General features: G+C 41.5%; 1 protein-coding gene across 8 annotated transcripts in view; it reads left to right on the top strand.

The window, feature by feature from the left end:
- Window positions 1-11,997, top strand: part of tox2 (TOX high mobility group box family member 2) — an 86,785-nt gene extending 74,788 nt beyond the window's left edge. For 7 of the 8 annotated variants that reach the window (XM_049021911.1, XM_049021916.1, XM_049021909.1 and 4 more), the window contains 5 exons: window positions 1,250-1,477; window positions 5,725-5,805; window positions 8,555-8,947; window positions 9,667-9,803; window positions 10,410-11,997. In XM_049021911.1, coding sequence (XP_048877868.1) covers window positions 1,250-1,477; window positions 5,725-5,805; window positions 8,555-8,947; window positions 9,667-9,803; window positions 10,410-10,452 — 882 coding nt within the window. In that variant the 3' untranslated portion in view covers window positions 10,453-11,997. The remainder of the gene's footprint in view (window positions 1-1,249; window positions 1,478-5,724; window positions 5,806-8,554; window positions 8,948-9,666; window positions 9,804-10,409) is intronic. The other variant, XM_049021910.1, reaches the window with a different exon arrangement.
- Window positions 11,998-12,589: the final 592 nt, after the last annotated feature.

Genomic DNA, 12,589 nt, shown 5'->3' with positions numbered 1-12,589 from the left:
GCATTTTTGTGTAAATAAAACTCCCATGAGCTTTGGATATCCCTGTTATCAGGCTCTGCAAAAGCCCTAGCAGCCTTGTAGCATCAAAACACATGTACAGCGGACGAGCAGGTTGCATTTGCAGCTTAGTCATTTTTAAGATCCTTATGAGCTTCTACTGATTACCAAAATTAGCATCCAACACAGGCATTTACATCATATTCCAAGTTGAATAAGTGATTAGCAATTTGGATAATTAACTGTAAGTTGTTAGTTTGACACTTGAACCCGGAACCCGAAAGCTCAGCCTTTAATGTCTGAGCCACTTGCATCACTGACCATGTGTTACAGTTATGCAGATTTGTGCATTACCATCAGCTGCAGCAGTCCTGATTTGCCACGGACAACACAGGTCATGTTATTATGACATCACAATTATCACAACCAATCAGCGTGGCCCAGCTGCTGTGAGGTGGCCAGTATCATGCCCAGCTTTATGATGTCGCACATTTATGAAATGCAATGGGACCATCCTGTTGGGGACGGGCCTGCATAAATATGAATGAACTTATACCCCTAAATATTTCACTTACGAAATTTGGCTTAATGACCACCTGAAGGGTTGTAGCAGCTAGGTGTTCTCAGGATTAGAACCCGTGACCTTCTGGCCTTACACCATTTGTATCAATGAACACTTCACTCTGGTCGGCTGCGTTATATTTCTGACTGTACATTCAAAATAACCCGCCATGTTTTACGAATAACAAACTGTCTATAAAAATGAAGGCTTTAAACATAATGTTTTAAATAGCAGTGATCAGCCCAGCTCATGCAGCACCGGTTCTAAATAAATATCGGGACAGTATTCATTAAGTCCTTGAGATTTCCCTGGATAATTTGGACCATGAAATATCAGTAACTAATCATTGTTCATTACAACGTAATATTCCATACAATATAGCACACAATCGATTCCAGAAATATCTCCGTGTTACAGTTTTTGAATCGTAAATCAGTAATGTAATTAAGTGTAGACGTAGACTGTTTATCCCCAAAGAAATTCCAAACCTCCTCAGAATGTATAATGCATTAAATTGCTGAACACTGTCCCATCATGGTTTCTGTTCACTAATGATTAGAAGGTCCTCTACCTGGGTACTATGAGCAACCAGACGGACATGTGAGTGTATATTGCATGCTTGTTAGACAGGCCTACTGCCTACAGGCCTACTGTTATTGGGTCACTGATCATTCCCTCCCTCCCCCCCAGATCACCGGGGAGAAGCGCCCCTCCTCGGAGATGATTAAGAAGCCCAAGCCCCAGAAGAAGAAGAAGAAGAAGGACCCCAACGAGCCCCAGAAGCCTGTCTCGGCCTACGCTCTCTTCTTCAGGGACACGCAGGCCGCCATCAAGGGGCAGAATCCCAACGCCACCTTCGGGGACGTCTCTAAGATCGTGGCCTCCATGTGGGACGGCCTGGGGGAGGAGCAGAAGCAGGTGAGATGCGCGTCCCCTGCCATCACGCTCACATATTTCCCTGGATATATCACAAAGCACACCCGCTCACGTAAATTTCTATAAGTAAATTACGTGGTGATTTTATTTGAATGCTATTAATCACAGAAACTGTGAGGGCATTGAACAGCTCACAATAAATGCTGGGTTAGTTGCAAAGATCCAAATTATGTTAAATTGTGTCACATTTCTCTGCTTCACGTACATCAGAGGTACCGCGAGCGATGCCTTGATGTAACCACTGAAAAATGCAGACAGGGATATTCCATCAGTCGACGACAGACTATGTTTATGAGCTATCTACGCTTAACTGGTTGAATCGCGCATCAAATAAAGGAATCAGATTCCTGCACCAAATGCTGCTGGGATGCATTAATCCATCGCATTACTTCTGCGAGTGAGCCCCCCCAAAGCCACTTTATGGCAGGGGCTGCATATCCCGCTGAATGCAGTGCATTTTTATCCTCCCCCAGTTGGCGCTCTCACAATGAATCTTCATTTCGCTCCTGACACCCTCAAATGTGAATCCCTCATTTCCTGTCTTTTTATTTATATCTGTTGCCTGGTGATTTGATCATGCTGAGAATATAAGATTCACAATTGCCTCATCCTTGAATTTGCCTCAAGGACATCTGTTCAGGAAATGCAGGCATTGTTTGTGAATCTTAACCCTTTCAAATCTGGTGATCTCATTCGCTTACATTTTCATTGCTAAGCATGCATGTTTTTTTTTTTTATCCACAATGTTTAATTTCACTGTGTTTAATTACATCCAACCTAAATTTCTGCACATCAGTAAATCTGTAGATGCTACGTAATTTTAGCCAAAAAATTATATTAGGATTCTGTAGTTTATCAACGATTTTCTTACATATGCAAACGAAGTTTATTCTCTGCGCTTTTTAACGTGCATGTCAATTTTTATTGAAAGGTTTCATCCAATTTCATCATCAAAAGACACCTCTTTTTCTGACGGAATTATAAGCTCTGGGGAGATCAGCGTTTTTGTGATTTGCAAATCAGTATTTTCTGATATCGGTATCAACGGCCACCATACATTTGCTATTAACTGACTTCTCAAACCCTTTTAAAATTATTTTTGGTTGCAAATCAGCTCTAAACATCTTTGTATCATAACCCACAGTTTCCGGTGAATCTTTGATTAAGTTCTTGCTGTCAAATATGGCCTATTATTACTATTATTACTATTATTACTATTATTACTATTATTACTATTATTTGTATTCTTATTATTATTGTTCTTGTTGCTTAAATATCTGATTGATGTAAAATTCTGCCCTATAAATATGAGGAAGAGCTGTTATAGAGTAGAGTTGTACAGTCCTCCTTAAGAGTTCCATCCATCCATCTACTTTCTGTAACCGTGTGCTCTATTCGAGGTCGGGGGAGGGGGTGGAGCCCATCCCAGAGGCTGAGGGCCCTTCAGAATCCCACGTCCTTTAAATCAAAGAAATAATTAAATATCCCATTTCATAAGAAGGAAAAGTTGGCTTTTTGCTCTCTGAGCTAAGACTGTGCTCAGGGTATAACGTTACCTTTAAAGAAGTTTCAGAACAAAGTTATAATAAATTTTTAACACTTTTTCCCCTAAATGAACTCAAAAAATGAAATAAAAGTTAATTACCCAATAAATGAAATTGCTGGCAGTTACCTGTAGGTAAGGATTTAATAAGCTGACTCTTATGCGGTGGTCTGCCAGACTCTGACTTCTGTCTTCAGTTTCTTCTATCATCTTAATCATTCCATGCAGCACTATTGTGATTTACTGTTGCAGCTGCAGCCAAATGTGTTTTCAATGAATTTCCAATTCGGAATACTCATCTGGCCCTGTGGGATAAAAGGCTTACTTTGAAATATAATACGCCTGTATTCCTTTGAAGTTGGTTACAATCTAACAAATGTCACCTGCAAATATTTCCTATTTCGAATTTGCGCTCGAGCGTTGAAGGGGTTTTCATGATGGTTTAAAAAAAATGGAGGCAAGCTTGTGAAGTCTAGCAAGCTTCACTTTCATGAAATTACTTTTTTTTTGCATAAAATGATTCTTTACATGGCTTATATGTTTAATCTCACCTGTTTCATTACCAGAGGAGGAGATCTCACACCTTCTCACAGTTCACTTCTTTTGATCAAATCATAATTGATCGCACGATTACGATGCTAATTTTTTCTCTCTCTCTCTCGAGCCCCAGGGCAAATGATTAACAACAGGTTTCAGTAGGTAATGACGCAAATAGCTGTTATTGTAAAGGATGGGGAGACATTTATGCTCAAAGAGGGTTTAAGGTCTTTTTTTTCCTTCTTCCAAATGACTGGGAATGGAAGTGATTTGGGAGTGCAATGGAGGGTGATACCATTGAGCAGGGGGTGGGGGTGGGGGGGGGGGGGGGTGAAGGCGTAGCTTTAACTCCTTACAGCTCAGCGACTCCCAAAGCTCCTCTTTCTCCCACTGTAGGCATGAACAGGAAATGGGGTAGGAGTATCGCTCTGGGGGCGTCCGACGGCTGCCGGTCAGTTTCTCCTCCAGTTGTTGGAGGTCCTATATGGGCACAGTAATACAGTTTTTCCCAACCCAGTCCCTGGGGATCCCCTCCCAGTCCACGTTTTTGCTCCCTCCCAGCTTCTTGCCACAAAATCCACATTTTTGCTCCCGTCCCTGACTTTTGGGTTGGGAAATGCAGTAATGTATGCAGGCCTGTATCTTCTCAGAAGCATCTAGCATCCATTCCTATGCCTTATAGCGGAAGGATACTATTATTAAAACAGTACCACTTATCCTGAATGGTACAGTCACAGCGAGGCTGGAGCTCAGTCGTATTATTTGCAGTTTCGTAATGGTACAAACCTATATATACATAACTAAAATTGCTAAATAACTAAAATGTGGAACAAATAATATGGAATTATTATTTGCTGGTATAGATATTCTATAAATAGCAAACGTGTTAATATTGGGTGTAAATTTAAATGTCAGGAGGCAAGAAACCACACAGTGCACAGTGATTTAAGTGAAAGAGCAAGTTATGAAGTAAAACAGCAAAAGGAAACAGGTGAATCGTTTAGTTACTCATTATAAAGCATGTCATTTGAAGTCCACCAAGATCACAGTACTCATATCTACTCTTGAAAAATGGGGCAAATGGCCCATTTATAGTGTTGATATGAATTTAGGTCAGTTATTTGATTCTTTTTTCCTGACTTTTTTCAATTCCCAGGGGAGCGCAACTTTTTCGTCCCTGACCTCCTACATGTTCGCATTAATACGTTTGTTGCTGATGATATTGGTGTCGCAACGCTATTTCATCTTTTGAAGCATTAGGTGCGATTCCCATCTTGCCAGTGATCAGTAGCCGAAAAATAAATCACGTATTCAAGCGCAATTTATGAGCGTCACCTCGCCACGCCGGCATCCCTTTGGCAATAAGGCGGCGCGCTTGTCGCTGGGGGGCACCTGCCGCTAAACAGCCTCTGGTAATTGTTCTTGCCTGTGCCAGTGGGGTCTGGAGTTATTGTCTTCTATAATTAACTGGTTATCAAACAAGAACCTTTCATTAAGGTACAATTACTGGCTAATTCTTGCGGGACGTCTCGATGTCAGGATTACGACCAAAACATATGCGCTTTGCAGCTTAGTCATTTTTAATGTGTTTCCGACCCTGTAGCCTGGCACGGCTACAATTTCTAATGAATCCGCTCACTTTGGGATAATTAGAGATCCTTAGGCATGGTAATTTGCTTAGAAATACCAAGCTTTCTATGAATCATTAGCTGTGCTAAATTAATTAGAAATTAAAATTGCTGGGAGTTTTTTTTTCTTAAAAGAAGGAAAGGTGACTTCAGCCAGCATTAAAGGGATGAGAGAAGAGAGGGAAGGTTCTGGATTTTTCTTTGGAAATATGAGTGCTATCGAAACTGGATCCGATATAAACAGCCACAGTGAGATGGGTGAGAACAGTATGTCCTCAAAACAGCACCCCCCCCCCCCGCCAGACACACACACACACAAACATATTTCACTGCCTTTCTTTTATTCTCTCACTATCTCTCCACAAATGTTACGTTTTCATGTGTTGAAATCTGAAAAAAATCCTGTTAACAATCCATAAACCAGGATCTCTGACCACACAGGATATGCCCAGGTTAGGGGTTAAAGGTCAGCAAGCCTCTGCTTCCCTGCTCTCACCGCGACTCTCTTCGTTTTCTCTCAGGCATACAAAAGGAAGACCGAAGCAGCCAAGAAGGAGTACCTGAAGGCTTTGGCCGCGTACAGAGCCAGTCTGGTTTCCAAGGTAACACGGGTTACGTGTTTCATATACAAGGGTCAGTGCAGATATGGTGATGATGAATTAGATGGAGCCTTCTGACTAAGTGTGGGGGAGGGGCCTCACCAGAAGTAGGAAGTAGGAATCGTGCCGAAGTGGCGCTGTTCACTATGCTGCCCTGTATTTGTGCCTGTCAGACAGTATAAGCAAATTCAAACCTCTGTGTAGGTACTCTTACATACCTCTCTGAAAAGAAGGACAGGCTAATAGGTTAGTAACTACCTGTATATTCAAGAGGCTCGTCATTCAGCTTTGAATTGCCACACTTGTCATAGACAGGTTTCTGAGTGTCTTGGAAAAGATGATCTCCTCCTCGAGAGTGAGAGTTTGGGTTAGGGTTACAGTCGTAGAAAACAACCGTGAAAATGGCGGTGATTGTAGCTCTGTCTGTCCTTTTTCCTTTGAGTAGATGCCGAATAGATTGTCCGTGATTCTTCAGTGACTTTCACGCTCCAAGTGTCTCTATCATTTTGTGTTTTTCTTCACATTAAGGAACATCACAAGCTGATCGTCAATTTAGACTTATTTCAATAATTATATCCATCCATCCATCCATCCATCCATTTTCCAAACCACTTATCCTACTGGGTTGCGGGGGGTCCGGAGCCTATCCTGGAATCAATGGGCATGAGGCAGGGAACAACCCAGGATGGGGGGCCAGCCCATCGCAGGGCACACTCACACACCATTCACACACACATGCACACCTATGGGCAATTTAGCAACTCCAGTTAGCCTCAGCATGTTTTTGGACTGTGGGGGGAAACCGGAGTACCCAGAGGAAACCCCACGACGACATGGGGAGAACATGCAAACTCCACACACATGTGACCCAGGCGGAGACTCGAACCCGGGTCCCAGAGGTGTGAGGGAACAGTGCTAACCACTGCACCACCATGCCGCCCCCCCCCCCCCAATAATTATATGTAAAAAAATGTATTAGCCTGATTTCACCACGATACACTTATTTTGTTTTTTAATTACAAGCACAGTAGATGTACAAGACCAGTGTGAGGATCAAACTGCATTTTGTCGATTAAAAATATTTTAGTTATGAAGTTAAAAAATGTACGAACATTTTGAATTCAGGACCCCCCCCCCCTCATTACATCCAGCTAATTAATTAAGTTGCTACAGTGCAGTCAGACGGGCAATTAAGAAATTAGACATTGTTAATTCCTCGCCTCTTACAGCCTCAAATTGCGTCAGCTTGCAAAACCCGATCCTGTCCCTCAGTCCCTGCAGCTGCCTCGTGTTTCCTTTTAAATCTACAGAAGCCAAAAACTGTAAGAACTATGATTATATGCTGGATGGTTTATTCATCTGCTGATGCAGCCTGTGGTTCATGCGACAGTGTCTATTAAGGACCAGTCCCCTCCGTCATTTGCCGTAATTAAAAATCCTGCTCAATTAGTAATGCAGACCCTCAGCGGATATTTCAGACACGTTTGCCGTCTTAATAATGCGCGCAGAAGAAATGTAACGTGTGACTGTGTCTTGCGACGAAAAATACAAAAATACACACATTAACATATTATGGTTTTTGTTTAGTAATTTTAATTGTTTCAAGGGTTAAAACTGGAATCTGATCTAAACCCATTACAATAATAAAACCTTTGCACTATCTTTTCTAATCAAGTATCCTCCTATGCATCCATCTTCTGACCACTTGTTCCGGTCAAGGTTATGGGATCTGCGATAGATCCCCAGCAACACAGGGTATGAAGCTGGGCTACAACCTGGATACCTCGTACACTGTAGTCTAACGGCCTTATTTAAGAATTGCTATGCTGAAATGACTCAGCAGAATTTAATCGATTATGTTGCAAACTGCTTGAGTGCTTTCGTCTCGGTCTCAGGTTTCCTGCTACATTTTTCATACGCAGATTCCACCAGAACCTCCACAGTTGCTACCTTACTTTTGTGGCTGCCTCCCTGCCCTTCACATCTGGACAGCAGACCCAAACCAGCTATGAAACAATTAGCTGGATTATAATGCACATGCAGTGAATTTTTATTGAATTTATTGATATTGTAGCTGATATGAAAGGTTGCATCGATGGTTAAACAATGCAATGCTGTCTTTACAACATGACCCAAATAATGGAGTAAGTCCTATTTTGGGAAAAAGGCTGAGTTCAAATATATTACAACTTTTTAAACGCTCATTTATTGTTTCTGTAGCTGCAGCAAAATGGTCCACGGCTCAGCTAGACTTCCCTGCACCATGTACAATACCGTCTAGAAATAACCTAATAATGATCTACTTTAATGTGTCCTGTCTGTGATTCTGCTAGAAGATTGAATGACAGATGGGCAGTTATCATTACTTAGGATTCCTATGTGCAGTATATGCAATTTGATTAATGTGTAAATATATTTAAACTACACGACTGAACAAAAGTTATATTTAGGGTAAAATAAGACTGCTGCTCAAACAGAGCAAAGAAAAAATAAATTCTCAATGTGTTCATTGTATTTCATGGTTTATTTTTTTTTCATGTAATGACTGCCTTATGGGGCGTGACCGTGACCGGCAGGTCGCTGGTTCAGATCCTGTGGCTTGCAGTGACTTGTTGACCCCGCATTCGCTATTATACAGATAAATGGAAATCAGCCTTAGCATGTTTTGTTCTTTGGTAGAATGGCAGAAATGGCGATATTATACAGCCAGTATACGGGGATTCGTAAATAACTGTGTGCTGTACTTTTTCAGAACTATAGCGACCCCCCGGAATCAAAGGGAGCCCAGAGCACCCAGCCATCACACATGATGCCCCCCAAGCAGCCCCTGTACAGTGTGCCTCCCCAGCCCTCCTCTCCGTACCTGGGCCCAGGCTCCTTCCCCCTGGCAGACCTGCAGAGCTACGGGGGGCCGCCCCGCCACAACTTGTCCCGGACCCTCAGCCAATCTCAGATCCTGTCCGGCATGAACGCCTCGCCGCCCGCCTCCTTCCAGATCAGCCCGCCCTTGCATCAGCAGCTCTCGCTCCACCAGAGCGCCATCCTCAACCAGCCAATCCGCATGCAGCAGGTCCAGTCCCAGCCAATCATCCCCCATCAATTGGGGCTGCAGGCCCCCCTCCACTCGCCACCGCCGGGCCAGCAGGTTAGTTAGCATATATTAATAGTATGCGTGAGGCTGCTCCATCAGATGTACACAGGACCCAGATATTCTCAAATCTGAACTGAAATAGCACTCGATACAGTCATAGCCTTTTGCGAGTCTGTTCCACTATAATCACTGGGCTGTTCCAGCTGCCTGTCTTGTCATTTATTCTATACAGATGTGGTTTGAATGTTCTTCCATCCATCTTACATAACTGCTTATCCAGTACATGGCTGTGGGGAGCCTTGTGCCCTTCCCAGGACGCATAGCATTGCCCTGGATGGGATGTTAGACTATCAGTGGTCATGCAGTCATGCACGATCACAGACTAACAGCAATTTAGAGATCCGAGTTCATCTAACCCCATATTTTGGGACCGTGGGAGGAAATGGGACAACCTGGAGGAAACAGATGTAAACACAAGGGGAGTATCTCCACACACACAGAACCGGGGGTGGGAACCCAACCCACTGCCCTGGAGGTGTGCGATTACCGAGCTACCCACAAGGCCACTGTGTTACCCACAGATAATTCATAGTTCATAATTCTGTTATTTAACACAACCTAAAGTGCAAGCCGGCTGATTAAAAGGGTGGGGACAGCAATCGTACGTTCTCCTTGTGCTCTTGTGGAGTAGAACTGGATTGGTGAACCTGGAGATGTCTAACAGAAGATCATTACAAGCCTATACTCCAAAGCATGCCGTCCTTTTTTTCCAGGGATTCCCAACAATCCAATCTGATTACCAGAACAGTGTTGGCTCCCAGTCCCCAGGGACCCCCAACCCAGTAGCGGGACAGAATCAGGAGTGGGACAGCGAGTACTGCAATCGTGAGTGTGGGGCCAACCTCTGCAGGTAAGGGGCCAGTGACACAGGCAAACGCTCCTCTGCGCAGTTATAACTGCGACAGTTTTGGCAGTAATCTCCTGCTCATTATGCAGTGAAGGATCTTTACGTAACAAACGGATGGACCTGCTTTTCTCACTGCTGCTCCTCATCTTTATTAAACTGAAAGGTTCTGGACGACATGCAAATCCATCCTTCCAGAGCTGGAAGGGAAAAATAAAAGCGAAAAACACGTTATTTGGATCTTGTTAAAATGAGTATATGCTGAATGTATTTCTTTATATGCGCAACACTAGGCGAAGCTGACTTCAGTAAGCTGTCAAAATTTCCTTAGACTGTATCTTCTAAAGTGCCTCTAAGGGCTTGTCTTTTTGGAGAAATCTCCGCAGCCTAGCCTTTGTTTATGGCTTATAGATTGAATGTTTTCAGAGTGAAAGGAGCCAACTTGATGTTTTTCAGTTGGTCGGTGATGGGTAACCTCTTTTTAAACAGAATACTTCAGTGGGGTAGGGGGCTACCACAGATTGACTACATTTTGTTAAAAAACAAATTGTTTAATTTCTGTTTTGTTCATTTTCGTTTTGTTCATTTTTGTGCTTTGTCCTTTTTTTCCAGCAGTAGCATGACAGCCAGGGACAAGCCACTCTACCTCACTTAAGGCCTGGAGACTTTGAAAAGAAAAGACACCAGAAAACCAGCCCCCCCCCCAATCACCACCCACACCCCCCCTCCAATATTGTTCCTGCACCCAACAACTTCAATATTTGCAATTTTGTTTGTTTTTAGAGGGACTTCATTGCAAGTCCTGAAGATTACTAGTGAGCGTCTTATTTTGCCAAGCACTTAGAAAATACTCCCCAGGTATTAGAACCTCAGTACAGCCCTGTCGCATCGCTGACATGGAAATCCTCCTTTGGGGCTTCCTTCTGGGGTCATACAGCTTTAATATGTAAAGTGTGGTCAAATCTCTTTTTTACCGCTTGATCATTTTCACCGTAGTATTTTATTTATTTCTTGCTTGCCACGTGCTTTGCCATGGACAGTTTCTCTAGGGAAACACATAAAGATTCCCCTTTGGTGTAAGAGTGGCCTCTGTGAATATAGTGGAAACAATGGAACAGAAAAAAAAATTAAGATAAATAAATGGAAGATTTTGTAATATTAAAGACCTGTTAAGGTTTACCAATCTGTCACAGTGTGATTGTAAATATCACTTTTATGGGATCAAATTGGGATTCTCGAGTCCATGGTTGATTTTCTTCTTTTAACCACTAGCTGTAATACCATGGTTTGTATTTTCATTTGTGTGTGTGTGCGTGTGTGTGCGTGTGCTTTGTGACATAAATAAATTGTGCAGAAATAGTTTTTCAGGAGGACTTCACACACTAAAAAAATGCATTAAAAATTGTGTTCACTAGTGTGCTTCTCCAATCAAGAGTGGAATCAGGAATTATGTGTCTGGAATGATCATTAAAAGCAACCCTGGCACATGCACTCTGACTCCATGATTCATCAGGCCTATGGTGAACCTTGGGTTTCCATATTTCCCCATTTGATTGGCTCTCGGTCCCCCAGTCAAAAAACAGAAAACAGAAAAAAACTGGTTTTGGTGATTTTTTTTTTTTTAAGTTAAATGTGAAAGGCTACTACTACTACAAAAGTAAAACTTAAAAGTGGATTTATAGTTTTCAGGTAGTTTTGCTTGGTGTTTCAGAATTGTGTTAATATCATACTTTTTTTTTTTTTTTTACAGAAAAAAATAATAATGCATTTCATTTCTGAGATAATTTTATATTCACTGTAGCATTTTTTGGGGGAGAGGAGTTAAGTTTTTGGGGAATGGAAAAATGAAAACATTGTGTAAAAGTCTGCCAAAAGTAGCTCATTTATCTGTAAAGCCGGTTATGATTATTAATTTGTATCTTGTAATTGATTATAGTACTTTTTCCCCACAATTTGCCCATCTTTTATTTAATTATATTAACTGGTTTCCTATCTATTTATGAACAGTATGACAAAATAACTTTTTGGCTTTTTAACAATGGTGCATTATTATTTTTTTAAATCTGTGTTCATTCGATAATAATGATTATTATTTTTACATTTCTTGGTTCTGGTGTTTATGTTTCCTTGCCAGCGAGTTCATTTTTGTCATAATGCTTCTTTTATTTCAATTGTCCGTAATAAAAATGTTAAAAGTGTATTTCATGTTGTCATGTATATTTTCTGTACGTACAGTTTCTGCGTTTAATGCAAATGATAGTTCAAATGTGTCTTAAAATGTGCAAGACGTAGAATAACAAAAAAAATGATTTCATATATCAATAAATTTCAAAATTTAATGCAATTCTATAAACCGTATCAATTACTACTCCTTCCTGCTTTTATTGTCATGATGTATCTATGCATGTTTGACAGCCCCTGCAGGGTGCAAGGTAACACTTTCTGCAGACCTCTCTATATTACACCTTCCTTTCGCTTCTAGAACGTACCACACTTTCAGAGTATCATACATTACTCAACGTATTTTCATCATTGTATTTTTTTTTTTTATAAATTAGAAATATTGATGGTATAAAGGTCCTATGTGGAGCCCTTTGCTTCAAACATGAAATGTACTTCATTATACATGGAAGAATGATATGAACCAATGAATTCTTTAAGTGTTTGAAATCGACTTTCCACATAACACTGGAAGCTATAGGCCTATATATGCCGTTTTATTTGTTTTTTTCCCTGCTAGATTTCCATACTACATAACCCTAACCCTAACTTACAGTTTTTGCTAACCATTG

This window comes from Brienomyrus brachyistius, chromosome 8 (genome assembly GCF_023856365.1).
Source record: "Brienomyrus brachyistius isolate T26 chromosome 8, BBRACH_0.4, whole genome shotgun sequence".
Lineage (NCBI taxonomy): Eukaryota > Metazoa > Chordata > Actinopteri > Osteoglossiformes > Mormyridae > Brienomyrus > Brienomyrus brachyistius.
Note: the sequence above shows the minus strand (reverse complement) of the source record. Positions and strands in the feature narration are given on the sequence as shown.